Raw genomic sequence first — 27,453 nt, 5'->3', positions numbered from 1 at the left:
TCGATAGTCTTCAAGCATCTGCTTGTAATTCTGAGTTGAAAACTAAACTTTATTTTGAATACACACCTCTTTAAACAGCAACCTTAAATTTATGAGATGATCGTTTCATCAGTATTGATTATATAATTATTAAATAATAATCTATTAATTATTTTTAATTTCAAAAACCTGTAACTGCCTGTTTTTTATTTTTGAAAAACTATAGCAACAGAGGAAAGGGTCATGCCAAATGTGGTGTTTTGGTTTAAAGCACAATAAGCTAATTCTGTTTTCCTTCACCACAAGTTTCAGACTCAAAGTTTACGTCTGTCAGACGTACACAGAAAATCACACCTGTGGAGAGGAATCGTCAGCATCACATTGATTGAAGGGCGAGACCTCAAGGCGATGGATTCAAACGGGTTGAGTGACCCCTATGTGAAGTTCCGACTTGGGCATCAAAAGTACAAGAGCAAGGTGACCTATCTCTTTTGTGTTCCCGTCAGTGCTTGGAAGGCAGTGGTTGGTTAATAGCCACATTCTTTGAGACATGAGAACACTGGGCACTTTTTAATGCTTTACAGAACCACATTTGAACATTATGTCAGGAAACAGGATCAGCAATTGTATTGCATTTCTTTTTGTTCTATGTGACCTTTGGTAAACTGTTTCTCTCTGTCTCAATGTCTTCATCTATCACACAGAATAATACTAGAAACTATCTTTTGGGAAAAAAAAAAAAGGCTGGAGCAAGCCCAAGTCAATGCCTGGAGCATAAAATGCTCAGAGAGTGTTGGCTGCGTCTGATACTAGCACACTAACTGCAAACAGCATCATCTGACGTGCAGTAAGAATCTTCATGCAGCACTCAGTACTCTGAACCATTTTATTCAAACTGACTTACATTGATGAAGATTGCAGGGCTTTAAAACTTTATTCAGAAATCAAAGGGCCAAGCTTCTGCTGCCACTACAGCCAAGTTACTTTGCCTTTCCATACTCCCATTTCCTCATCTGTGAGAATGAGAAGGAAAATACTGCCTACCTAATAAAGTTATTGAGAAGATGGGATACTATACGTCAAGTATGTAAAGGGTTTAAAATATTGCTTTGCCCAAATAAATAATCAATTGTAGTAGCTGAAGGAAGGGGAAGAGTAAACACTTTGTGTAATAACACATATTATTATTAATAACATATTAAATACTCGTTATTAACAGAAGTAGTAATAATTAGTGAAGGTCATAGTTGTCTATATGTGACAGTTACATTTATCTGGGTTATATCTAAACACAACCTCTTGAATGATCAGCTTCTCCAGCTAGTATGCATTGATAGCTTGGGATAATTGATTACATCCATCTTGTATTAAAAATCACTTTCGCCTTTGGGAATATCTTCACCTTTGCATACAATTTTTGTGACTGTTTCATCAACAGCCTGCCCAGGTTCCTTTTGGCCCAGGGACTTCTCATCAGTGATGTAGACAGTTAGAAATACCACAGAGTGATTTGTTAGCAGGCTGATGGGTCACCTTGTTGAGTGTTCCCACTGAAGGGGAAGACATCACTTCTGACCTATAGGAAATCATATGGAGAAGACAATCCTAATAAACTGAAAGCCTAGGCTTTTTTTGGGCCAAACAAGTAAAACAGTCCACTCCCCCAAACACTGCAGGAGTTCATCTGAACCCAGTTATGAGACATTTGAATTATCATAGTATCCATCCAGTGTCATCTTTTTTTTTCTGCATTGGGCTTAATAATAACACTCTAAAGAAAGTACTGATTCCCTAAAATGATACCTATGACCACTTTCATCTTGTCCTTTATCAATTAACATTATTTCCATGTTCTGATAGGCTTAAAACATTACTTATTTTTATAGTTCTGCTCTTTAGGTGTGAAATATGAAACCCAGCTATGGACACGTGTCTCTCTCTGCTCTTTCTTCCCATGATGTATTGCAGATTAATTTCAGATTATGAACTTTAAAAATTGTGATTCATTTGCATTACCTCTGCACATAACATACTTCATTGCTTTCAAAGTCTTTACATCTGAAGATCTGTCTCTCATACATTAAAAAGAGAAAAGACCACTACAGGCCCTCCTGCTAAAAAGAAAGAATAGAGAAACAAATATGAATGAATGTTGTGCAGCCCAATGAGGAGTGAAATTTAAAACACATCAGTATTGGGTCACTTTATTCATTGATTTCTCCAGCTGTCTTATCTAAATACTTGAAGGTACAAAATTGCACATCTGATATCCTTCTTGTGTATGCAACATGGAGATTACACACACACACACACACGCTCATATTAATTCACAAGCATTTTTGGCATAGCGCTTTGGGGCAAGAGATCTGAAACTCTAATCAAAGACTTGAGTTATAATCTAGCTATTAAAACAATGACTGTGGCCTCACTTAAACTTCAGGTCTTGGTTTCTCCATGTATAAAATGGGGGTGATACATCAGTGTTGTCATTCTAAGGTAAAAGTTTGCCTGGCCACCAAAAACTTACTTTTCCCCCCTCCTACAGAACTTCGTTGTCCATTTTCTTCACCATTCTGTTTGAATTCTATGTAAGATGGAAGTAAGGGGGAGTGGGGGGGAAAGAAACTCTCGAAATGCTCATCTCCCTTTTCTGTAAGATCACAGGCTTTGAGTTATATCTTCATGCATTAGCTGGTTATGTAAAACAAGTGCTGTTATCTGAGTGAGCTACTTCACTTAGAGACTGTTTGCCCTTTCTATATAATTTGTGTCTCTCATCTATTGTTCATGATGAGGAGAAGGTGCCTCTTGGTCTTTAGGACATGTCTTTTTGAGTTCTTTCAGAGCATATGCAGTAAAAACGCTGACATCTATTGTCCGTCATTTCTGGAAGCTCTCATTCAAATCTCACATGCTTTTCTAGGTAGTACCTAAAGTTTGATTTATGTCTCAAGTTGCATTTTTTAAGACTGATACTGATGAGATAGTAATGACATTTTGGTTTTTCCAGATTATGCCCAAAACACTGAATCCTCAGTGGAGGGAACAATTTGATTTTCATCTCTATGAAGAAAGAGGAGGGATCATTGATATCACTGCCTGGGACAAAGATGCTGGGAAAAGGGACGACTTTATTGGCAGGTTTGTGCAACTTGGTATTTTTGATTCATCCTAGAGAGGGTAAGTTTTTTTTTTAAAAAAAATTTAGTCTAAGTCTGGTATTATAACTGATCTTCACTGTTTCGAAGCAAGGGATCTTACCATGGGAAAGCAAGGCTTGGGTGAACTGAAAAATAGATTTTGAAGACTGACCAGTAGGTGGCAGTTTTGACCAGTTGATGGACAGGCTACTTGAATTTGATATCCAGGAATTTTCTCCCTATGTTGGGGACATTGTGCATGAACATTACAGGAGTTGAGAAAGAGGAATCTCCTTTGATGTACAATGCTTAAAAGGAACAAAGAGCATATTCATAGTGTGCAAAGTAATCAGAGATAATATCGCTTTTCATAAAGCATATTGTGACCGTAAAATGTGTTGTTTCATCCAGCTCCCTGCAAAGTAGAGAATCTTGATAATCTCCTAGGAGTTCACAAATCTCCCAGGAGTTCAAGTGTTAGTGAAGGAAGTGTGTAGGTGAGGCAGATCCATGTTAATCTGATAATGCCGTGAAGAAAAGAATATTCTGAGGCTTGGATGACATCTCTGCACAGTTCAGTTCAGTCACGTCTAACTCTTGTGACCCCATGGACCTCAGCACGCCAGGCCTCCCTGTCCATCACCAACTCCCGGAGCTTACTCAAACTCATGTCTGTTGAGTCGGTGATGCCATCCAACCGTCTCATCCTCTGTCGTCCTCTTCTCCTCCTGCCTTCAACCTTTCCCAGCATCGGGGTCTTTTCCAACGAGTCAGCTCTTCCCATCAGGTGGCCAAAGTATTGGAGCTTCAGCTTCAGCATCAAGACAAGCTTATTTTGAAAAACTGAATTATATGATTGTTTTCTTACTTTTACACCTATTTTTGTATTTTCAGTAGTTACATATATGTGTCTTTATAGCAAAACATATTGAAATGTCAATACTGAGATAAAACACAGTGTACAGAAGAACTTGTTAGTTTAAAAACTTCTTCCTTCATTGTAGTTCACGTGGTTTCCAGGTCTCTAAACATACAACCTGAAGAAAGGCACACATACTAGTAATAATAAAGAGGATTTTACACTAGGGGAGCAAAACACAGGAATCCAACCCAACATATGTATCTTTTTGTCTTTTTCCTATTCTAAGAAATATGTTTTAAACAATAGTTTTCTTCATAGGATTACAGGATGAGAGGTCAAAGATGAGCTTCAGTTAACCTTTAATATTTTACTTACAAATGGAACTAGAAAAACACCACTAATCTTATGCCATGTTACATTTCAACCCTTTTTAAATGACAAGCCTTTAGTGCATGTTTTTTTCCCTCTTCTTAATGTTTTATCTAGTTCTCTTTGGGCTGTACCACTAGCTTGCTGCTGCTGCTGCTAAGTCGCTTCAGTCGTGTCCAACTCTGTGCAGCCCCACAGACAGCAGCCCACCAGGCTCCCCTGTCCCTGGGATTCTCTAGGCAAGAACACTGGAGTGGGTTGCCATTTCCTTCTCCAATGCATGAAAGTGAAAAGTGAAAGGGAAAGCTTAAGTAACAGTAAAGATCTGTTCATACACAGAATGCATTTTATTATGAATACGTCTGTTTCTTTTTCCCTCAATATGCTATGAGCTATTTTGAGTAGATACTGTTCTACTTATTCCTTGAATAATTCATTCATTTTCATAATTTTTAGCAACATTAGCTCTATTCGATGACCATCAGAATGACTGCCATGTGTAACTCACTACCTCAATCTCATTGCTTCGTATTCGAATTTTCTTATATGAGTAAAATCATGACATAAATCATAAAATGTATTGGCTTCTTGTACTTCTGGGTCCGCACTCCATGAAGTCCTTCTTATCCTATTTTCCATTTTTTTTCCCTGATAACATTTACCCCTTTAACCACTCTTCTTTCTTTGAGAGGAATCTCCAAATTTGGAAATGATGAAAATTTCTAAGCCCATTGTTTAAATTGGTGGTTGTGCTGGGTCTTCATTGCTGCGTGCGGGCTTTCTCTAGCTCCAGGGAGTGGGAGCTCCTTTTTATTGCAGTGCGTGGGCTTCTGATTGCGGAGGATTCTCTTGTGTCAGAGCAGAGGCTGTAGGCGCATGGGCTTGAATACTTGCAGTGTGCGGGCTTAGTTGCCCTGTGGAATGTGGAATCTCCCAAGATCAGGGATCAAACCACGTCCCCTGCATTGGCAGGTAGAATCTTATCCACTGTACCACTGGGAAAGTCCTCTCAGCTCATTTTCACTGACTTTTCCCTTTTCCTCACTTGATAATATTACAGATTCTTCAAGGGCAGGCCTAGTTATTTTAAGAAATGTTTGGCAGAGAGGTAGACCTATGTATCCCACTTCATCTTGTTTCTATGGGTTTGTTCCTGTTCTGGCAGTTTTTGAGAGAACAGTGATAAATGGCACTCCGAAGATTATAGTGATTGCTCTAGACAACTAGGGAGCTAAGAAGGTCTCATGAAGCGTGGAAAAAGAGAAGAAATCCATTTTTGGAGTTTCTAGGTTGGGGAACATGTGCAAGTCCTCGCAGGTGCTGGGGGACTGGTGTGCCCCGAGAGGGCTTGGAAGTTCCATACGCCTTACCACATACCTCCCGTGCCTCTCTTCCATCCAGGGCCATATCCTTTTCTAATAAACTAGTTATCTAGTTCGAAGTGTATCCCACCCTTATTGTTTTTAAGTTGTTGAAAGTGCTTCAGTTCAGTTCAGTCACTCAGTCATGTCCAACTCTTTGCGGCCCCATGAATCACAGCACGCCAGGCCTACCTGTCCATCACCAACTCCTGGAGTCCACCCAAACTCATGTCCATTGAGTCCATGATGCCATCCAACCATCTCATCCTGTTGTCCGCTTCTCCTCCTGCCTTTAATCTTTCCCAGCATCAGGGTCTTTTCAAATGAGTCAGCTCTTCACATGAGGTGGCCAAAGTATTGGAGTTTTAGCTTCAACATCAGTCCTTTCAATGAACACACAGAACTGATCTCCTTTAGGATGGACTGGTTGGATCTCCTTGCAGTCCAAGGGACTCTCAAGAGTGTTCTCCAACACTATAGTTCAAAAGCATCAATTCTTCTGCGCTCAGCTTTCTCTATAGTCCAACTCTCACATCCATACATGACCACTGGAAAACCATAGCCTTGACTAGACAGACCTTCTTGCATAACGTTTCTGGCTTGGGCTCTGCATGGGTTGTTGGATGACTTCTTTATGCCCATGGCTATTACACAGAAGAACTTTACAAGCAGGATCAAGGAGACCTACTCCAGCACCCTTATTGCTTGGATGGACACAACTGTGTGCTCTGCTTCCCAGTATCTTGGTTAGATTAAAACTGACTTAGATGGAGAGTCAAATAGTACCTTTAAAGAATTATAAGGATTTCTGAAACTCTCATTTATTTTGAATGACTTACTTTTATTTCCAGTGACATTTTTGTTGGAAAGATCCCCTGGAGAAGGGAATGGCAACCCACCCCAGTATTCTTGCCTGGAGAACTCCATGGACAGAGGAGCCTGGTGGGCTACAGTCCATGGGGTCACAAAAGAGTTGGACACGACTGAGTGACTAACACTATCTGGCATCAGCTTCACTAAAGAAATTCACATTTGGTCATTTATCAAATATAATTCCCTATGAAAGCAATTTGAGCCAAGAATTTTTACAGTAAACAGAGCGCAGGTAGACAGACAGACTCTTAGGACCACTTTTGAGTATCAGTTTGAATCCTTTTGCATAGTAAAGGGAATTATTGTTGAATCTGGGATAATCAAAGATGGACATTGTATACTCTGATAATTTAACAAAGATGCCTGTGGCAGAAAAAGGAAATGACTGTGGCAAATACCATTATTTTCAATCTAGTTGATGGCCAGAAAGCAGCTGAAGGTCTTGATCACTCACTTTATGCTTACTAAATTGTACTTTACACACATCCTGCTGCTGAAAAACAATACATTACTAGATCAAAGTAGAAGGCAAGTAGACTGGCATGTGTTTATGTGAAGGTTGTGTGGTAACAGTCGAAATAATGCAGATCATAATAGGATTCCTTGATCCTAGAATAGTTTAGAAGAGAACTGACTTACCTTCTAATTACATTTGAGTTCTAAGATTAAAATAACAGGAGCAAAAGTGTCATCGTGGTCTTCTGTGTTCTTTTGCAAGTACTGTTGCAACATTCTATGTCTATATTAAATTATTTTTAATTAACTTATTGAAACATATTTTACATGAAACATGTAAATTGAAGGTGTACAACATGTTGATTTAATACATGTATATATTGTAATACAGTTGCCATTGTAGCTATAGTTGGTGCCTCTATCATGTCACATATTATTTTTGTGTGTGTGTGTGTGTATATGTGTGGAAATAATTAAGATGTGTCTCTATTCACTTAGAAGTTAGAGACTTCTGGGAGTTGGCTGGTAGCTGGCGAATAAATTTAAAGTTGGCTGTGGAGGGTAATGCTGTTCCATTGATGTCTATTAACTGTTTTTAAGGATCCTTTTTGCTCCTTCTCAAGTACATCAGACATCTTCCCACCTCAGGACCTTTCCCTCCATCTCCACGTGTCCACCTGTCTAGCTTCTTCACCTACTTTAGATCTGTGCACAAGTGTGATACCAGCGAGGCAGCCATCCCAACTCTATGTAAAAATGAAACTTCTTTTCCTTGACATCCCATTTCCTTTGTCCTGCTTTGTTCTCTGCATCAAGGTCTATCACCATTGGACATACTATGCATTTTGCCCATTTTATCATTTACTTCCCATCAGTAGAATGTGAGCTTCATGAGGGTGGGAATTTTTGAGTCGTGTTGTTCATCGTGGCATCCTCAATACCTAGAAAAGCGTATGGCAAATAATAGGTGCTTAAGAAGTATCTGCTAGATTTAACTTTATACACCTGAGGCTTGATTGAATGCTGGAATTATGGCTCTTCCTTCTCTAAATAAATGTAGATAGAATTTGACAACAGATGTTAAGGCAACAGCGGTTAGAACTACATGTCTTAGTGGAAAGTATAGAGTTTCAGTATAATTAAGAAAGATTTGCATATAATTCAAAAGGGAGAATTAATGAATTAAAGTGTTAAAGTGTCTGAGTAATCTTTGTACTTGAAAAACACTGACTGGTTGCATTTGAAAAAAATGCCTATCCATTTACAAAGATATTTATAATTTTTTATCATAATGTCTAATGAGTTAATGCTATCTGGTTGTTAAATTTTACCAAAAAAATTAAATTTACTATAAATGGAAAGAAACAACAACAATAATAATGTTTTACACTGTAAGGGGAACTATTATGTACTTTAGCTCAATATTAGGGTAAAACAAGGGTGGTTCATGTTTTACCAATTTTGCAGGTGCAAAAAGTGAGGTGTTTTTGAGGTATAGCCAAATGGTTTAGCAACTGCTCAGCTAGTATGAATTTGAGGCAACTTATCTGAGATTGAAATCCAGGATTCCTGACTCTAGAATCCATGCCCCTTTCACTGTGGTCTCATATTCAGTATCTTCTGGAGCCATTAAGTGCTTGATAAAATACCAGGTGGGCAGTAAACCCACTTGGATGTGTGCACCATACTGCAAGTTTGAACAACAAATTTTACCTGTCGCGGAACTACAGATTTCAAGTGAAGGTGAAATAATGTTAATCTGCGAGTAATTATTTAACTTTCTGATCACCTGCATTTTGGCAGGCAAGAAGGACTGCCACCTTTACGATAATCAGCTAATAAATCCTCATGATTGTTACACTTTTATGCAGAGCAGTAATCTGAACAAATTGGCTGCTGACAGCTGTGGTAAATTGCTAAGAATGAGTGCTGTCAGAAAACAAGTTGTTTTTATGAACGTGCAGAATACGTAAATCCCGTGTTAAGCAATTTCATTTGGTCGGAGTTATTTGCAATCCAATATAGCAAGATTTATAGCATTATTTATTAGTGTGCAAAATGCTTGTTTATCTTTAAAGCGGCATTGATTTGGTGCCCATATATTTTCGGTTGGTGGATTGCTCCTAACTTTATTTGCTGGATTGCTATCAGGACCAAGACATTGATACTGCCCATGGCAACAGAGTGCTACAGATGCAAACTTCAGTAGGAAGTTATACTTTAACACAATTTTTCTTATTAATATATAAGAAAAAAAGTTATTTCCGAATGGGCAAGTTCTGGGTGAAGAAAAATGCTTTCAAGTGCTATGACCATAAAAATAAATCTGTGGCTCTGTAATTTAATGCCAAAGGAAAGAGAATGTGGAATGAGTAGGCATACACATACGTCTCTCTAGGTACAGTGTGGAAAATGAGGCAACAGCCTTTGACTTTGTATATTAACCAAGTTAATGTTTCTTAATTGAAGGACATTGCATGTGAGCGTTTGACACTATAGGTTCTGATTTGCAGTGATTCTTATTTGTGATATAAATACTACAGTGATTATTCTACTTCCTACCTAAATCAGATTAGAAGCAATCTCTGCTTTATTATTAATTTGAAAGCACAAGATAACTATTCAGAAAACTCTAAACTGAAGAGAATTTTTAATGGAATCATTGTGTTTCACCATTTTCCTTACTAGGGACTGAGTGAAATATTTCATTTGGGAGATAGGTAATGTTTCGATAAAGAATGGAGCGTCATTGAGTCTTGTCTTGGTTTGTCGTAAACTCAAGTCAAATATATTAAGATTTCAATCCATTTTCTTTCATGACTTACTATTTTTTCTTCTGAGGACTTTCTCAGAAAGTTTATACTCACTGCAGTATTTTATATATGATAAACAAAGTTTCCAAAGACTGTTTCCATGCACCACTGTGGGTATGTTAAGCAGCTTACCTTCTAGGCAATGAAGGGGAACCTCTCAAGTTTGTATTAATAGAAGTATGCTCTGATAAATCCATCTCCCCAAAGACAGTTGGACGTGACAACTGCTGACAATAGAAAAGCAGTAATTGCATTAGCTTTAGTAATGTCAGGTGGCGTGTACCTGCATCATCGTGAAACTTGAAAAACTTTAGTAGTTACCTGTTGAATTCTTTAAAATGCAAAGATTCTGAAGAGTTATCTATCATATTGATTTATAATATGAGATCTTACATGTTATTTATTTTACCAGTGTAAGTAGTTCTCAAACAATAAACCTCAAAAAGTTCCCTAATTTTATTGATAAATTTGGTCCAAATTATGTAAACTGTGTTTTTAGAAATTCTCCCCCACAAAAGAAATCCTATAGAGGCTTGTCTTCCTGTCCCGAGGCTTTGATTTTGTTTTATTTTGTTTTTTAATTAATTGATTTTTTTTATTGAAGGATAGAGGCTTTGTTTTTAAATGTTCTCTTATCTCGATGGCTTCGTCATATCATGAGCTAATACTTCAGGGCACAACACACATTTAGAAGTTCCTTGTTAGAGGAGATATAAATTTCTGTTGCAGACATTCTTCCTGATAATTTAAAGCTGATTTTAGCGGAATTCTTGTTAGACCTGATTATGCCACACCCCCGGTTTGTAAATCAGAATCAGAATGTAGCTGACACAGAGCTGGGCGAGGAGGAAATGTGTCAACTCTGGGTGTTCTTGTCCATCATTCTGTTCACTTATGCTTGTCCAGTTAGCATAATCTTCAACCCACAGTTTCTTTACAGGGATCTTTTATTGTTTTCATTTTTGTTTTATTGGAGTATAGTTGATTTACAATGTTGTGTTAGTTCCAGGTGTACAGCAAAATGATTCAGTTATACATATACATACGTCTTTCTTTTTCATATTCTTTTCCCATAATCGTTATTACAGAGTATTGAGTAAGTTCCCTGTGCTATGCAGTACATCCTTGTGGATTACCTATTTTATATATAGTAGTGTGTATATGGAGAAAGCAATGGCACCCCACTCCAGTGCTCTTGCCTGGGAACCCCCTTGGGCAGAGGAGCCTGGTAGGCTGCAGTCCATCAGGTCATGAAGATTCGGACATGACTGAGTGACTTCACTTTCGCTTTTCACTTTCATGCATTGGAGAAGGAAACACTCCAGTGTTCTTGCCTGGAGAATCCCAGGGACGGGGCAGCCTGGTGGGCTGCCGTCTATGGGGTCGTGCAGAGTCGGACATGACTGAAGCGACTTAGCAGCAGCAACCGCAGCAGTGTGTATATGTTAATCCCAACGTCCTAATTGACTGGTATCTTTTAAAGCCATTATCCATTTTGTGAGAATTGGTTCAGTTAAAGCTAGATGCCATCATCTATAAACCCACCTCCCTGGGCACATATCATATGGACTGCGGTTCAGTGGAAGCCAGTCAACAAGTTCAGGGGTCACTGTCAGCTCCTCTGTCAAGTGGCTCCTGCCTGTCACTTGAGATACTTGCCGGTCGCATTTGACATGATGCACAAGCCACCAATATGAATGCAGGTATAAAATATTTATGAAGCTCGAATCCTAGTTTTATTTTTTAATTTTCTGTCTTATTTTTAAATTAAAAAATACATAAATGCATCCAAATAGGCCTAACATTTGCTTCCTGCACCTCACATGTACATCACTGGTGCTAATCACAAAACTTTTATCTGGGTTGGTGACTGGTTTAGGCATGGCAGATGGAAAGGTGCTAAGAAAAAAGTGATAAGAATACTGAACATTTTCTCCTTGAACTTAGGGGGAAATGTCACCAAATAAATGTGATGTATTCCTTTCACATGGCCAAGTAAGTGCGTATAGTTTTTATAAAGAGCAAAGAATTTCAAGCTTTGATATGGAAATCAGGAAATGGGGTTTGAGGTCTTAAAACCATCACTTAATTTCCCTGAGCCTCAATTTCCCATTTTGAGGTCTTTAAACACCATTACTTAATTTTTCTGAGCCTCAATTTCCCATTTGTGGAATGAAGAAAGTAGCACTCAAATCTCTTTCAGTTTGAGTCTCTTTCGATTCTTCTATTGATAATTAATTGATTGATGAGTTCTGACAGTAAATTCTAAAATTGTTCAATATCAAACTAAGGCATATGAGATAATAAAACTATAAGTGTTTACATAGCATTTTCATCTTTTCACAGTAGTTTTTCATCTATTGTTTCTGTATGCAAAGAGAAGGCATAAATGAGGAAAGCTGATGCATAAAAAGTTTAAGTGACTTGCTTAATATCACAATGCTAATGAATAATTCAGCTTTATTAAAACTCTAATGTTCTGAATCCCTGACATAAACTCTGAAGCCAAATAACTTCACTCAACAACACACTGGGTCTGTGGTAGTTCTGCCAGTAAGGATGTGAGAAATCACAAGGCTTACAAAGGGTTGAATCCCTCAAATTTAACAGAAGCCTGATGCATAATGCAGTTAATATAAATAAGTAGTTAATAAATGGGTGCTGGAAGGAAATCAATCCACTTTCTAGGCAGACAATATAGAAACGGTAGCATGAGCAAGACTGCATGCTGATTCTGACTCTGCCACTATCAAAATGGGTAGAATTTTGGCCTCTCTGAAACTCCATCTCCTCCTCTTACAGAGCACCGACTGTATTCCAGGTGTTGTACTAGGTGCCTGCCCTTGAGGTGTACCAAGAGATGGACAGAAAAAGACAACTGCTGGTTATTGCCGTGAGAATTAGTTAAAAATTAGCCAAGCAAAGATAGGTAGATACATCATCTCAGGTAGATGGGGTTGCTTCCTTCACGACAGAACACAAGGAAGCAGGTGAGCCTTAGCATGGATGGTGGGAGACTTACAGACCATCAGGGATTACTGAAATAGCAAGTGTAAATCAACAAGTAAACACCCCAGCTGACGGTAGGTTGTGGAGGATCCCATTGCCTTACTAAAGAACTTTCATAGATGGTGAGAGGCCAGGAGTGGGACATGGCCAGATTTGCTTCTTAGATATCTGTAACTGTCAGGATTGAATCGTGTTAATGGTGTTTGCATTAGGCCGGTTCCCTACTGCTTCCCTGGTGGCTCAGATGGTAAAGCATCTGCCTGCAATACAGGAGACCCAAGTTTGATTCCTGGGTCGGGAAGATCCCCTGGAGAAGGAAATGGCAACTCAGTCCAATACTCTTGCCTGGAAAATTCCATGGACGGCGGAGCCTGGTAGGCAACAGTCCATGGGGTTGCAAAGAGCTGGACATGACTGAGCGACTTCACTCACAGGTTCCCTAGGACACAGAGCTTGAAGCAGTGATGAGGTGTTGGTGCTTAAATGGGAGGTACAATCCCAGGCACTGAGGGTGAGAGAGAGAGAGAGAACATGATGCAGAGAAGATTAGAGAGTCACGCACAGTGATGTGTTACTGGGCTGGCCATGTTCCCAGAGTTTCAGAGACCCCATGGTTACTCAGCAGCTGTGTGCCCTTGACCACGTGTGCACAGGCAGGCAAGATGGAGAATCCTCCTTTTGGAATGGTTTGTGAGAGAGGGAAAGTTGTGGGGAGTTACCTTCCCATCTCCTATGCCACTGATCTAAGTTCACCCCATCAGGAGAAAACGTCTACGTGGTTTCATCTGGTTTCTTTAGCGGTTGACCAGCAAGCCAGATCCCATACATACTTCTTAGTGCAGCTTTTCATCCAAGGTCAGAAGTGGCCTTAGAAGCCAGAAATTTGGGGCATGTGGCATTTGGGCAAGGTGCACAGTGGCAGCCAAGGGGAGCACTCACCCCATTTGGGCAAGTGAGAGTTTTGACCATCCGAGGCCAGTCCTAGGTGAAAGACCTCACACCCAATTGACTGGTCATAGTCAGAGGATGAGGAACAGCCCCTTGAAAAGACTCAGTCAAAATCAAAGCTAAGACAAAGCCGGCAGTGAGGACCCATCCAGGAGTCCCATGTAGAACCCAGATATAAAACAAGATGTGAGAGGAACTGTTCCTTGAACCAAAGGGGAGAATCCACACCCCATTTTTCACCCTTCCTCCATCTATGGTGACTAGGATGTAACCCCCAACCCATGCTCCTTAGAAGCCAATTTGAAGTGAGATTAAATTCTTACATCACCATTCAGACTTTTTTCTTTGGTGGGGTGGAGGCATAATACATCTGAGGAATAAAATTTCATTACCTGGAAGATGAATTTGTTCTCGTATGTTTTTTGATGTGTGGAATTACAAAAAAGAAAGATATGTTGTTGTTGCTGTTGTTGTTGCTGTTTAGTTGCTAAGTCAGGTCCAACTCTTTGTGACCCCATAAACTGCAGCATGGTAGGCTGCAGTCCTAGCATGACCTTGTCCTTCACTGTATCCCCAGAGTTTGCTCAAACACATGTCCATTGAGTCAGTGATGTTATCCAACAGTCTCATGCTCTGTCACCTCCTTCTTCTCCTGCCTTCAGTCTTTCCCAGTATCAGGGCCTTTTCCAATGTGTTGGCTCTCTGTATCAGGTGGCCAAAGTATTAGAGTTTCAGCTTCAGCATCAGTCCTTCCAAGGAATGGAAATCAGGGTTGATTTCCTTTAAGATTGACTGGTTTGATCTCCTTGCAGTCCAAGGGACTCTCCAGAGTCTTCTCTAGCACCACAATTCAAAAGCATCAATTCTTCACTGCTCAGCCTTCTTTATGGTCCAACTCTCACATGCATACAGGACTACTAGAAAAAACAGCTTTGACTATACCTACCTTTGTCAGCAAAGCGATGTCTCTGCTTTTTAATAGCTAAGTTTGTCATAGCTTTCCTTCCAAGGAGCAAGTGTCTTTTAATTTCTTGGCTGCAGTCACCATTTACCGTGATTCTGGAACCCAAGAAAATAAAATGTGTCACTGCTTCCACTTTTTCCCCTTCTATTTGCCATGAAGTGATGGAACTGGATGCCATGATCTTAGTTTTTTGAATGTTGAGTTTTAAGCCAGTTTTTTCACTCTCCTCTTTTACCCATATCAAGAGGTTTTTTAGTTTCTCTTCACTTTTCTGCAATTAGAGTGGTATCATCTGCATATCTGAGGTTGTTAATATTTCTCCCAGCAGTCTTGATTCCAGCTTATGAATCATCCAGCCCAAAGGAAGATGTAAACAACTGTAAATATGGATAGAGTTGTAACAAATTGTGGAATCTGAGGGTTTTGAGAACTTGAAGTACATCTAGTTCAATTACCTCGTAGCACAGATAAGAAAACTAGAATTCAAGAGGATAAGTTCTCTAAGGAAAGGTCATACAACTAATTAGCAATAGATGGAGGGCTAGAACAAAAGGAATCTGATACCCAATCTTGGGCTCTTTTCCCAGTGTATGTATTTGGGGATTTCATGAATTTGCTTCAGTACTTTAAAATTTTGCATTTTCACGTTCCTAACAATATAAAACCAACAACTCTTGCTTATTCTGAGCCATCTGTATGACCACTGAGTATTTCTGTAACCAAACTACAGCAAATCCTTCCTTTGTTGAGGACATAATAGTACAGGCAAGCCAAACACAGGTGAATCTGTCTTTTGGGCAGAGTCAGACACGACTGAGTGACTGAACTGAACAGAACTGAAGGAAATGCCATAGACTGGATATCTTATATTCAATGGAAGTTTATTTCTCACAGTTCTAGGGGTTGATCTACATTCAAGATCAAGACAGCATCAAATTTTCCATCTGGTTTCCTGGTTTATAACCTGCTGTTTTCCTCTGTGTCCTCACATGATGAAGGATGAGAGATCTCTCTGGTACCTCTTTTATAAGGGCACTAATCCCATTCATGAGGGCTCCACCCTCATGAGCTAATCACTTCCCAAGCTCCTCACCTCTTAATATGATCACACTGGGCACTAGCGTTCAACATATGAATTTTGGACACCACACAAACATTTAAGTCATAGTTTAGTAGCTCAGTTGTGTCCGACTCTTTGCGACCCCATGAATCGCAGCACGCCAAGCCTCCCTGTCCATCACCAACTCCCGGAGTTCACTCAGACTCACGTCCATCGAGTCTGTGATGCCATCCAGCCATCTCATCCTCTGTCGTCCCCTTCTCCTCCTGCCCCCAATCCCTCCCAGCATCAAAGTCTTTTCCAGTGAGTCAACTTTTTGCATGAGGTGGCCAAAGTACTGGAGTTTCAGCTTTAGCATCATTCCTTCCAAAGAAATCCCAGGCTGATCTCCCTCAGAATGGACTGGTTGGATCTCCTTGCAGTCAAAGGGACCCTCAAGAGTCTTCTCCAATACCAGAGTTCAAAAGCATCAATTCTTCGGTGTCCAACTCTCTCACAGTCCAACTCTCACATCCATACATGACCACAGGGAAAACCATAGCCTTGACTAGATGGACCTTAGTTGGCAAAGTAATGTCTCTGCTTTTGAATATACTGTCTAGGTTGGTCATAACTTTTCTTCCAAGGAGTAAGCATCTTTTTATTTCATGGCTGCAATCACCATCTGCAGTGATTTTGGAGCCCCCAAAAATAAAGTCTGACACTGTTTCCACTGTTTCCCCATCTATTTCCCATGAAGTGATGGGACCAGATGCCATGATCTTCGTTTTCTGAATGTGGAGCTTTAAGCCAACTTTTTCACTCTCCCCTTTCACTTTCATCAAGAGGCTTTTTAGTTCCTCTTCACTTTCTGCCATAAGGGTGGTGTCATCTGCATATCTGAGGTTATTGATATCTCTCCCAGCAATCTTGACTCCAGCTTGTGCTTCTGCCAGCCCAGCGTTTCTCATGATGTACTCTGCATGTAAGTTAAAAAAGCAGGATGACGATATACAGTCTTGACGTACTCCTTTTCCTATTTGGAACCAGTCTGTTGTTCCATGTCCAGTTCTAACTGTTGCTTCCTGACCTGCCATAGATTTCTTGAGAAATCTATATGCAGGTCAGGTGGTCTGGTATTCCCATCTCTTTCAGAATTTTCCACAGTTGATTGTGATCCACACAGTCAAAGGCTTTGGCATAGTCAATAAAGCAGAAATAGATGTTTTTCTGGAACTCTCTTGCTTTTTCCATGATCCAGCGGAAGTTGGCAATTTGATCTCTGGTTCCTCTGCTTTTTCCAAAACCAGCTTGAACATCTGGAAGTTCACGGTTCACGTATTGCTGAAGCCTGGCTTGGAGAATTTTGAGCATTACTTTACTAGCATGTGAGATGAGTGCGATTGTGTGGTAGTTTGAGCATTCTTTGGCATTGCCTTTCTTTGGGATTGGAATGAAAACTGACCTTTTCCAGTCCTATGGCCACTGCTGAGTTTTCCAAATTTGCTGGCATATTGAGTGCAGCACTTTCACAGCATCATCTTTCAGGATTTGAAATAGCTCAACTGGAATTCCATCACCTCCACTAGCTTTGTTTGTAGTGATTCTTTCTAAGGCCCACTTGACTTCACATTCCAGGATGTCTGGCTCTAGATGAGTGATCACACCATTGTGATTATCCGGGTCGTGAAGATCTTTTTTGTACAGTACTGGCCCATAAATGTTAATTAGTACTGAATTCACTTTATAATATATTATGTTGCAAAATTTCCACCTTTGTACACATGTTTTCAATAACTACAAAGTGATAGCAAAAGGTTTTTCTCCACTGCATTCCAGCAATAATTTGATTTGATACCCATTTAATGCAGATATCAATGATGCTGTAATGATGACATTATCTCAAGTTAGCAAGATAATTTTGCTTTGTTATTGGTGACATTTTGTTTTAAAAGGCATCTGAAGAATGCTCTTGAGCAGAGTTTTTAAATGAATAGGAGATCTGAGTAACCTCAACTAGCAAAATATGTCTTGAATTCACTTACTCTTTTATCAAAATAGTTGTATAAATAGTTATTTTCTATATTAAAATGATTGAAGTCAAAATTCTGAAACATTAAATATAGGACAGGGCCTAGACTATTTATACGAATCTACCCAATATTGAAAATCTAGTTGCAACAGAAAGGTATAATCCTCCCTACAAATGTATAATGATAATTTAAATTTTATTAGTTCCATAACTTTAAAAATTAAATTTGTAAGCTTTTCTTCATTTATTATTTTATAAGAACAATTGCAGCCTTCTTCCCTTGTTCATACATATTTTTAAAGCATAAAAATAACATACTTCTGTACTTGAAAACAGATAATTTTTCCATTTTGAAACAAATCCAGATATTACCCACTAAGAACCACCTCACACAGCACAAACTTCCTCCAGGATGAAAAATTATAATAATGACAGATCGGTTAAGGAAAAATCCTAGATCTTGGATTCCAGAATCCCAGGTTCAGGTCTGGCTCTGCTAGTAACTATGCATGTCCATTAATTGAGGTAGCTTCTCTGGCCCTAGGTTTCCTCACTGGTAAATTAAGGCAACTTTGAGGATCACAAATCATTATACCTATTGATATAAATGGTGTATTGATATAATTGGAACCAGGTACAGAATTAAGTGAAATAGTCCAGCTGTAATGAAGAGGGCATTTGTATTTGAGCTTATTTAAATTCAAAACTCTTTTAGCACAATAAAAACAGCAAATCCATCGACCTGGTTTGATCTGAAAGTTGCCAATTTGCATTTCTTAGACCAGATCATCTTTAGAACACCTTCCCTACCTCTAGAGAATTAAATGCAGTGACTGTAATGTAAATCAGGAGGAGGACAACATCTAACTGACCAGCTTCCCAGGTGCATCAGTGATTTAAAAAAGAAAAACTCCACCTGCCAATGCAGGAGACACAGTTTCAATTCCTGCATCAGGAAGATCCCCTGGAGAAGGAAATGGCAACCCAATCCAACATTCTTGCCCGGCAAATCCCAGGACAGAGGAGCCTGGCTCGCTACAGTCCATGGAGTCACAATAGAGTCAGACATGAGTTCGTGGCTAAACAATAACAATAACAAAAAACGGTAATAGGCATGGAAGGAAATCCTTCAGAAAGCTTCCAAGTTAAGAGAAATGCAGCATTATACAAAGGAATAGGGCATGATCAGGACTGGAAGTAGATAAAAGTGAGTGAAAGACCCTTCTTGTCCCAACTGTATCCAACAGAAAGTACTATCTGAACTGTAATCTCTGTTCAATTCTCCAGTGTCATACTCTCAATCTTATCCAATGATTCATTCACATTCAATAAATAGTAGGTTAGGCACTGTGCCAGATGCTGGAAAGATCTGTAGAAAATCAAATTTATGTTTTTCCTTTTTATTAGAAAATACATTTGATTAGCCGTCTTTCACTGTTGCATTTTTAACTCTCAATTTGTTCCAAGTATTATTAGGAACTAATTCCAATTAAAATGTGAATATTAAATAAGGTATTTGATGTGGTTTTTTGTCATTTAGAATTTAAGGAGACAGCATGGGAGTATTTCGAAATGGATGTTGTTGTGTTTGCTGAAACAATGAGGTTACTTGATATACATCCTTTTTCCAGACTTGATACAGACCCGAATATCCTGCTCTCTTGATAGTTAGCATCTAGCGCATACAGATTCTCTGTCACTGACCAGGAGGTCTCTTTTCTTCTTAATTTCTTGCATCTATATTCCTCTTCTTCCCAAATGTTTCTAGTCTGGATGTCTTTCGTGTCATTTCTGATAGGCAAAAATAAAACGTGTAAATGTGAAACTTTGATTCCGTTTCTAAAATCACTCACACTAAAGAGGTGTTTGAGCTCAACCATCAGGTTTGATGCCCTATTCATAAAAGTTTAACTTAAAAGCAAAATAATAAACAATAAATAGAGTGAAGAATAAGAAGGGGCAAAAATTTAATCTTCCCTGATAGCTGTGTATGGATGTGAGAGTTGGACTGTGAAGAAAGCTGAGTGTCAAAGAATTGATGCTTTTGAACTGTGGTGTTGGAGAAGATTCTTGAGAGTCCCTTGGACTGCAAGGAGATCAGCCCTGGGATTTCTTTGGAAGGAATGACGCTAAAGCTGAAACTCCATTACTTTGGCCACCTCATGCGAAGAGTTGACTCATTGGAAAAGACTCTGATGCTGGGAGGGATTGGGGGCAGGAGAAGGGGACGACCGAGGATGAGATGTCTGGATGGCATCACGGACTCGATGGACGTGAGTCTGAGTGAACTCTGGGAGTTGGTGATGGACAGGGAGGCCTGGCGTGCTGCAATTCATGGGGTCGCAAAGAGTCAGACATGACTGAGTGACTGAGCTGATAGCTGACCACTCTGTTTATGACATTCCCGTATTTATTCTTTTCATTGGCTATTTCCTGTTTTAAATGTCTTTTTTACTCAAGTCTGCCCCCTTTGTCTCAGTTTATTGGCCTGTGGTCACCACAGTATCTTTCTCTTCCAAATCAACTGACATTTTTATGAAAAGAATTTGTTCAACTCTGAGAGGGTGGCATGCTGAGCATGGGCTACCACGTTATTACAAAGTTTCTCTTGAAACTTTGAGCTATAACACTTGAGCTATAATGTCCTCAGAGGATCTGTTAATTTAGATTCATGTAGTGTTCTGTGAATAAACTGACATGGTTTTAAAAATGTAAAACGTCTGATATCATCATAGTGATGATCTATTCACTCTTAATAGCATTTATGAACAACCGCAAAACACCTATGTTTTTTAGAGTGTAACACAAGTTCAGACTCTTGGTAGTTTAGACAGCTCCTGTTAGTCTTTCTACAAGCAAGGCCTCACTCATCTGGACCATCTTGGGGCTGAAAGCCCTTGCTGATTTATAAATGTGGTGACAATGGGTAGTAATCAAATCAGATAAGCACACTTCTTGCCTCTTACAAGAAATAAGCAATTAGTTACTAAAATAATCAGAGTCTGAATTTTGTGAAGTCAGCTGACATGAAAGGAATATGCTTCCAGTGGTTCAAATGGTATTTCCATTGATTTATTTTTCACATAGCTCTGAGCAGCCTGCACCTCCACTGTTTGATGTGGCCAAAAAAAATTTTTTTAAGCCTCTTGCTAATTCAAAACATTTGTTTTTAGGTGCCAGATTGACCTGTCGGCTCTCAGTAGGGAGCAGACACACAAGCTGGAGTTGCAGCTGGAAGAAGGGGAGGGGCACCTGGTATTGCTGGTCACCCTGACAGCTTCGGCCACTGTCAGCATCTCTGACCTCTCCGTCAACTCCCTGGAGGACCAGAAAGAACGCGAGGAAATACTGAAGCGATATGTACGTATGTAACCCTCCTCCCTCAGGGTCAGGGGTGACTAGATGAGGTGGTAAATAATTTACGTGAAGTGGCAGGAATACATCTGCAGAAGCAGTCTGACAGACGAATCAGCAGAAGGCAGGGCAGGTGCAAATACCATGCAGATCTTCGCGGAAGCACTTGGGTTACCCGAGGGTATCTAGATCCCTGGTGTTTTCTCGAGTCCCTTCCAGAACCAGTTCTAGAGTTTCTTATCACACAGGGCAAACTTCCGTGATGGAAAGTCAAGTTTACACAAGACTGCTGTAAAGCGGGTTCACTGATTATTTGTCATTGGAATTAGAATCTCGTTGTCTTTACACATTTGAAATGGAGTTAATGGCACTTAACTTTTTAACTCGTAGCTGGATAACTAGGGGCTTCCCTGGCGGCTCAAATGCAGGAGACCCGAGTTCGATCCCTGGGTCCAGAAGATCCCATAGAGAAGGAAATGGCAACCCACTCCAGTACTCTTGCCTGGAGAGTCCCAGGAACAGAAGCGCCTGGCAGGTTACAGTCCATGGGGTTGCAAAGAATCAGACATGACTGAGCACCTAACAGACTTTTGATAACTAGAGGATATTTACAGAAATCATTTTCTTTTCAGCCTCACTTCATCCTTTTAATTTTGAAATTATGGAGAGAGAACTATAATTAAAAGGAAGCTTCTTTACCTTTGGATTAGATGTAGAGTGACAGGGTGGCAGAATGAGTCACCAAGTACCCTTCTCAAATTTTACCAAGCGCAAGCGGGACAACCGAGTCTCTTTCCCAGCTTCCTCACAGCATGCGCTTCCCGCCCTGTAGTTTTCGTGAATCAACAGAGAGGGGAGCTCTTACTCCATCGTTCTCTCAGCAACGCTTTGAAGAAGTGAATGTCTCAGTACCCATGAAGCTGGAAGGAAAAAAAAAACCGCTTTTCCACTTAAAATTACAAAGCTTGTATTGTACAATGCTGCCAGGTGTTTAGGAGGCTCCTCTAGACTCTCAGTCGTGAAACCGAGCTCTGACTAACAAAGAACTGCCTAATTTTTTTTTAGATTTTAAAATATTCCTGTTTGCTGACTGACATCCTTCCAATAACTGAATTTAATAAAGATGTACCTTATCAGGCTGTGCAGATAACATGAAGTGCTGGTACTAATGCTCTACAATATTCTTCAAACAGATTAGCAGGATGTGCACTTCAGCAAATTTATTCTGGCTATCTGCACCGAATCAGCCGTCAGCTAATGCTTGTACAACTCACCCACCAATGGTGTTATCATAAACAGCTTCATAGAGGTGACTTAGCAAGGCTAAATAGTATATATTTTTAAAACACCTAAGAGCCTAAGGTATTGTATGACATCTTCGAATATATAATTGCAGTTGTGAAAACTATTTCACATTTTGGTACCCACCAAGACATATTCTCCTTTTCCCTAAAGTGAGCCTCATGAATTAAAACAATTGTAAAGAAATTAATTCACATATTAATGTAAAAATGATTCTAGATATTATAATACTGTATTTGATAGATTAATATTTGATACAGTCCCATATGTTAGTATCATACAATGGGCTTGGTAATTAGAAATGATCCAATTACTATTGATTTTTTTCCCCTTATTTTGCTACATGAAATTCCTCAAATCGGGTATTTCCACTGAGAATTTGAATATTTGTTTCCATACCTTCTTTCAAATAAAATAGCTATTATGTCAATAAAATGTAAAATATTATGTGGATGCCCCAGCTAATTCTCAAATTATATTATGTTCAACATACTAAAAAGCGAGCCAACTTTAAATATACACTTTTTAGCCCTGAATTTCAAGATAAGCCTAAATCTCCCTTTAAAATCATGCTTGCTAAGAAGCTCGTGTACATAATACAGCACATGTTATTATGATTGCTCATAGCAATACAAGGACAAACACCTATATTTTAGTGTTTCAGAGTGTTTCTTTTTTATTAGATAGATTATAAAGTGAATGAATACTGTATGATGTCTGAAATATCACTTGTTTTGGAGAAACATATGAAAGAGTTTATTTGGAGAGTTATCCGTAAGTTTTCCTGTGAGAACTTTGCGTATTTTTTTAAGGTTAGGTTAAACCTAAGAATTTGAGTTGGCACTGGTTGTGGTGAGGAAAGTAAGTGGTTTGCCCCCACTCTTGCATGAAACAGCCCTGAGAAGGTTCTCCCTTGCTGTCATTCGGTGGTTCATTGTGAAGCATTGAAGCCCCACAAATTAAAGACATTACTGTGAGCCACTATTTGATCACCACGTTCTAAAAAGATGGCTAATTCCATTTTTATTTTTTTCCCCCTCCTTTTTGGAGGGAGGAAAGCAGGGAAGGTCAATAGGGGGCGGATAGTAATGGGTAGTAGACCAAGAGCGATTGTATGACCTTTTCAGAACGGGGATGCTGAACCCTTGCTCCCCCTTGTCACAGTTTAAAAACCAGAGGAGCTAGTTTAGAGAAGAAGTTGTTAGCATTCCATTTTTATTATGACATTTCACAGTCATCTGATTTAATGTCCCTTGACCGCATTGTCCACCGTGAGACGATGGGCTTGAAATGTTATTTAGAGCATTGATAAAAGGTGAGCGGTTCTAAGATGACAGCGAGTCATAAGGCTGGTGGTGTGACATTAATTTTCTCCATAACAGAGATGGAATAAGACGTCACGGTGACAAGCTGTCAATCAGTGCTGGCCCCTCAGAGCATCCCGATGCCACAGGATGGGGTGTTGCCTCTCCCGTAATAGAGCTGAACTGAGATGCTCTCCTGACAGCTGCTGCAGCCATAGAGAAAATATATTATACAGCCTTTCATTAAAAAAATAAAGAGGACTCCTCTCCAGAGCATTTCAATCTTTTCCCATCTATTGAGGGCTGAAAGGATTCACAGCAAATCATAGATTCCTCTGCTATGGAAATTTCTGGCTTCAGAATCCATCCTGGTTTAGAGGCCCTCTAAAATAACCGTAAATAACAAGGCCGGAATACCTCTTGCTGAAGTATTCCTTAAAGTTATATTTTTTAACTGATACATTTACGTGTTTTCCTTCTTTTTTTTATTTTCTCCCCCTTGGAGTCCTTATTATAATCCATGTGTTGCTGGCCTAAACAGTTGAAATTTGCCATAAATGACTGTCAGCTGACAGGAGAAAATGAAACCTTCAAATAATTACCCCTCTGCATGGAAAACAGAACTTGGGAGCTAAAGCACCAGTAGCAGTGTGACTCTGCAGTGAGTTTACTAGTATAAAAATGATTCTCGGACTGCAGATACCCGCTTCAGTCACAATGAAAAGGTCTAAATTTTTCCTAAAAATTAAAGGACAGAAACCTTTTTGATAAAACTCCTCTCCATGGTTAGATTAGGAGACTTACCTGGTCCTTAACAGTCAGTAAGCTCTGAGATAAGAAGCAGCTTCCCACACCTGACCATTACCACCTTAGGAAGACAAGTCTACAGATCTCTGAATTATAACATTCGGTCTAACGTTTCCACTCTTAAACCATCAATTTACAGGAATTTAAATGGAGAGAGAAGTGCATTTTTATCAAACCCTGTCATCTGGGTAGCTTAAACAGAGTTTGGGTGATAAACAGCTGTTTAAAAACAATAAAAGATTAGGAGTTAATCCTTGTGCTAAACACTCTGTTTTTTGGGGTTTTTTTTTTTTTTTTTTTAAACAAAGTTAGGCTATGAGATTACACATCTATCTGTGTTTCCTCCCCTCAGTGTACCAAGGTCAAAGCTTCGGTCTAAACAATGACTAGTCATACAGGGTTGATAAAGTTAATATCGTGGTAAGCTTGTGCTTCTCAGTATTCTCACGTTCTCAACACAAAGATGGGAATGATCTTTAGTAACATTTTAATAGATAACTTTATTATGTGAAACTGTGTTATGCTTTCCAGTTTTAAAACATATTAAAGATTACAATAAAGCAGTGCCTTTGATTTACTGAATAAAAATACTGATTTTGTCATGAGAAAATTGCATTGAAGTGCAAATAAACAAATGTGTGTGTCCTGTCATTCAATCATGTCCAACTGTTTGCGACCCTATGAACTGTAGCCCGCCAGGTTTCTTTATCCATGGAATTTTCCAGGCAAGAATACTGAAGCGGGTTGCCATTTCCTTCTCCAGAACAAATGTGTATCATATACTATTGGTTGATTTTACTCTCTGTTTATATTCATGAGAGTTTTGAATTATTTTCTTTGTATCCCCCCTTTTAGTTCCTTTAGGTGTTACACTTATTCATACTCTACCATTATTAATTCATGAAATTAAATTGGTTTTAGCATTTGAGTCTGATTCTTCTATCAAAATTTCTATACTTTTACACCTACTACAATGACAGATAAATTTACAAATTTAAGAAAAGATTATCCATCACTTTTGAATTCATTTTTAGTAATCACCCTGATTTATTTTAAAAGATTATATATGTCTTTTACCTGAAAGTAAAAGTGTGTGTGGTATTTTCTAATATTTAAATCTTTTGAATTAAATATTAGAAAACAGTCTTTAGCCCTCATCTAGCACCTACAGTTTCCAAAGTTCACCAAGGAGAAAATATAGTAGAAAAATAATTAATTTAATGTTGTCTTTCTTACTCTCAAAGCCTTAAGTGTGTTTGTTACTTAACCAACAATCTAAGATTCCTATTAAGAATCACGAGTCTCCAGACCATCATACCTGTAGATGAAAGACTTCTTGGAGTGCTTTGGTAAAGGAGATGGATGGAAGAAAGCAGGCATGTCATATTTTATAATTGATTGTTCACTATCTACTGCTAATTACTTATGGAGAAGCAATGTTGTTGTATTTTTTTTACCCTTAAAAAAATCTACTTACATAGCAATAATTATCTACACAAATGTATGTGTGTATGGGTACACATTCATGATGGCAGAAAAGGGCATCCTTATTGAAGAAACACAAATATCCCTTGGATCATTTCAGCAGCATCCTGAGATCAACCATAGCACTTGGTATTTTCTCAGAGCACTCCTAGAGGTGTTTTAGGACCTTTCTTTTCTAATACTGACTTTGGGGTGTTTCAGAGCCCATTGCGGATATTTCACAACCTGAAAGATGTGGGCTTCCTCCAAGTGAAAGTGATCAGAGCAGAAGGGTTAATGGCTGCTGACGTCACAGGTAAGAAACGATGCCATTTTCCTTTGGCCTGTGTATCAAGCAGCATGCCAGGTCTATAGTTTGATGATGGAACTTTTCATTTCATCTGACTGAATAATCAAAGTAAATTGTAAAGTGTGTTGATCTTACAAAGATTTGCTCTCCACCTGATTTTTATACTGTCTCCACTGTTTAAAAGAAAGGTAACATAATAAAAAATGAACAGTAAAAAGGAAAACAGCTTTTGAATTGTTGCCTTCTCCAAGGATTAGTCAATATAGTGGTTATATTTCTTTCAGGTTTTGTCATTTTGGTGTCTCTGGGTAGTAGTGATGTATCTTCTTTTCTTAAAACAGTATCAGCTTCCCTCAGGTGATATTGTAGCATCAACACTGATAATTCAAACATGCATGAAATCTCTTACATAGTTTGCTGAAAAATTTAGATACATAACACTCAATTACTTGGAATGAACTTTTGGTATCTGTGTGGCCGATCCAATTCTTTAGCTGTTCAAATTCCCTAGTACATCTCAGAGATAATTCTGGATCTAAACTAAACATCTACATTGTTCTAAACTCTTTTTTTCAAGAAACAGGCCTGTAAAAATGCCAAAATCAATATGATATCTTAAAGTTTCCTGATTTGGATACTGCTGTTTCTATAACATGTTAATTATTTCATTACTTTCCAGAATTATTATTTTGAATTTACAGCTATGTGAGCATTTACTTACTGTATAATTTCATAGGATTTGGGAGGTATTTATACGATTCCTTAAATTGTCCATCTCACGATGGACAATAAATAGGGTTGACTTGACCAATTTTTGTGCAAACTTCCCTGTTCCTGAAAGTATCCACGTATAATTTGTAGAGATATGCTTACCACTGTGAATGGCCAGCAAGTTGACCCTCAAAGGGTAGCTAAGTTATTTGAAATGGAGAAATATACTTTTCCTACCAAATGAGGGCTTGCAAGCTCATTATTTGGTCACTGCTGCCCTTAATTAATGGAACAGAATCAAAATCTAATTAAAAGATCACGTCTTAAAACTAAAATAGCAGATGTCTATTCCAAAA

General features: G+C 38.9%; 1 protein-coding gene across 4 annotated transcripts in view; it reads left to right on the top strand.

Moving 5' to 3' along the window:
- Positions 1–27,453, top strand: part of MCTP1 (multiple C2 and transmembrane domain containing 1) — a 559,548-nt gene that overhangs the window by 346,058 nt on the left and 186,037 nt on the right. For all 4 annotated transcript variants that reach the window (XM_068979294.1, XM_068979293.1, XM_068979292.1 and 1 more), the window contains 4 exons: positions 286–456; positions 2,990–3,120; positions 21,019–21,205; positions 26,299–26,392. In XM_068979294.1, the coding sequence (XP_068835395.1) occupies positions 286–456; positions 2,990–3,120; positions 21,019–21,205; positions 26,299–26,392 (583 nt within the window). The remainder of the gene's footprint in view (positions 1–285; positions 457–2,989; positions 3,121–21,018; positions 21,206–26,298; positions 26,393–27,453) is intronic.

The sequence above is a fragment of the Capricornis sumatraensis genome, chromosome 9 (assembly GCF_032405125.1).
Source record: "Capricornis sumatraensis isolate serow.1 chromosome 9, serow.2, whole genome shotgun sequence".
Classification (NCBI taxonomy): domain Eukaryota; kingdom Metazoa; phylum Chordata; class Mammalia; order Artiodactyla; family Bovidae; genus Capricornis; species Capricornis sumatraensis.
The sequence above is the reverse complement of the archived record's forward strand: the minus strand, read 5'-3'. Positions and strand labels throughout refer to the sequence as shown.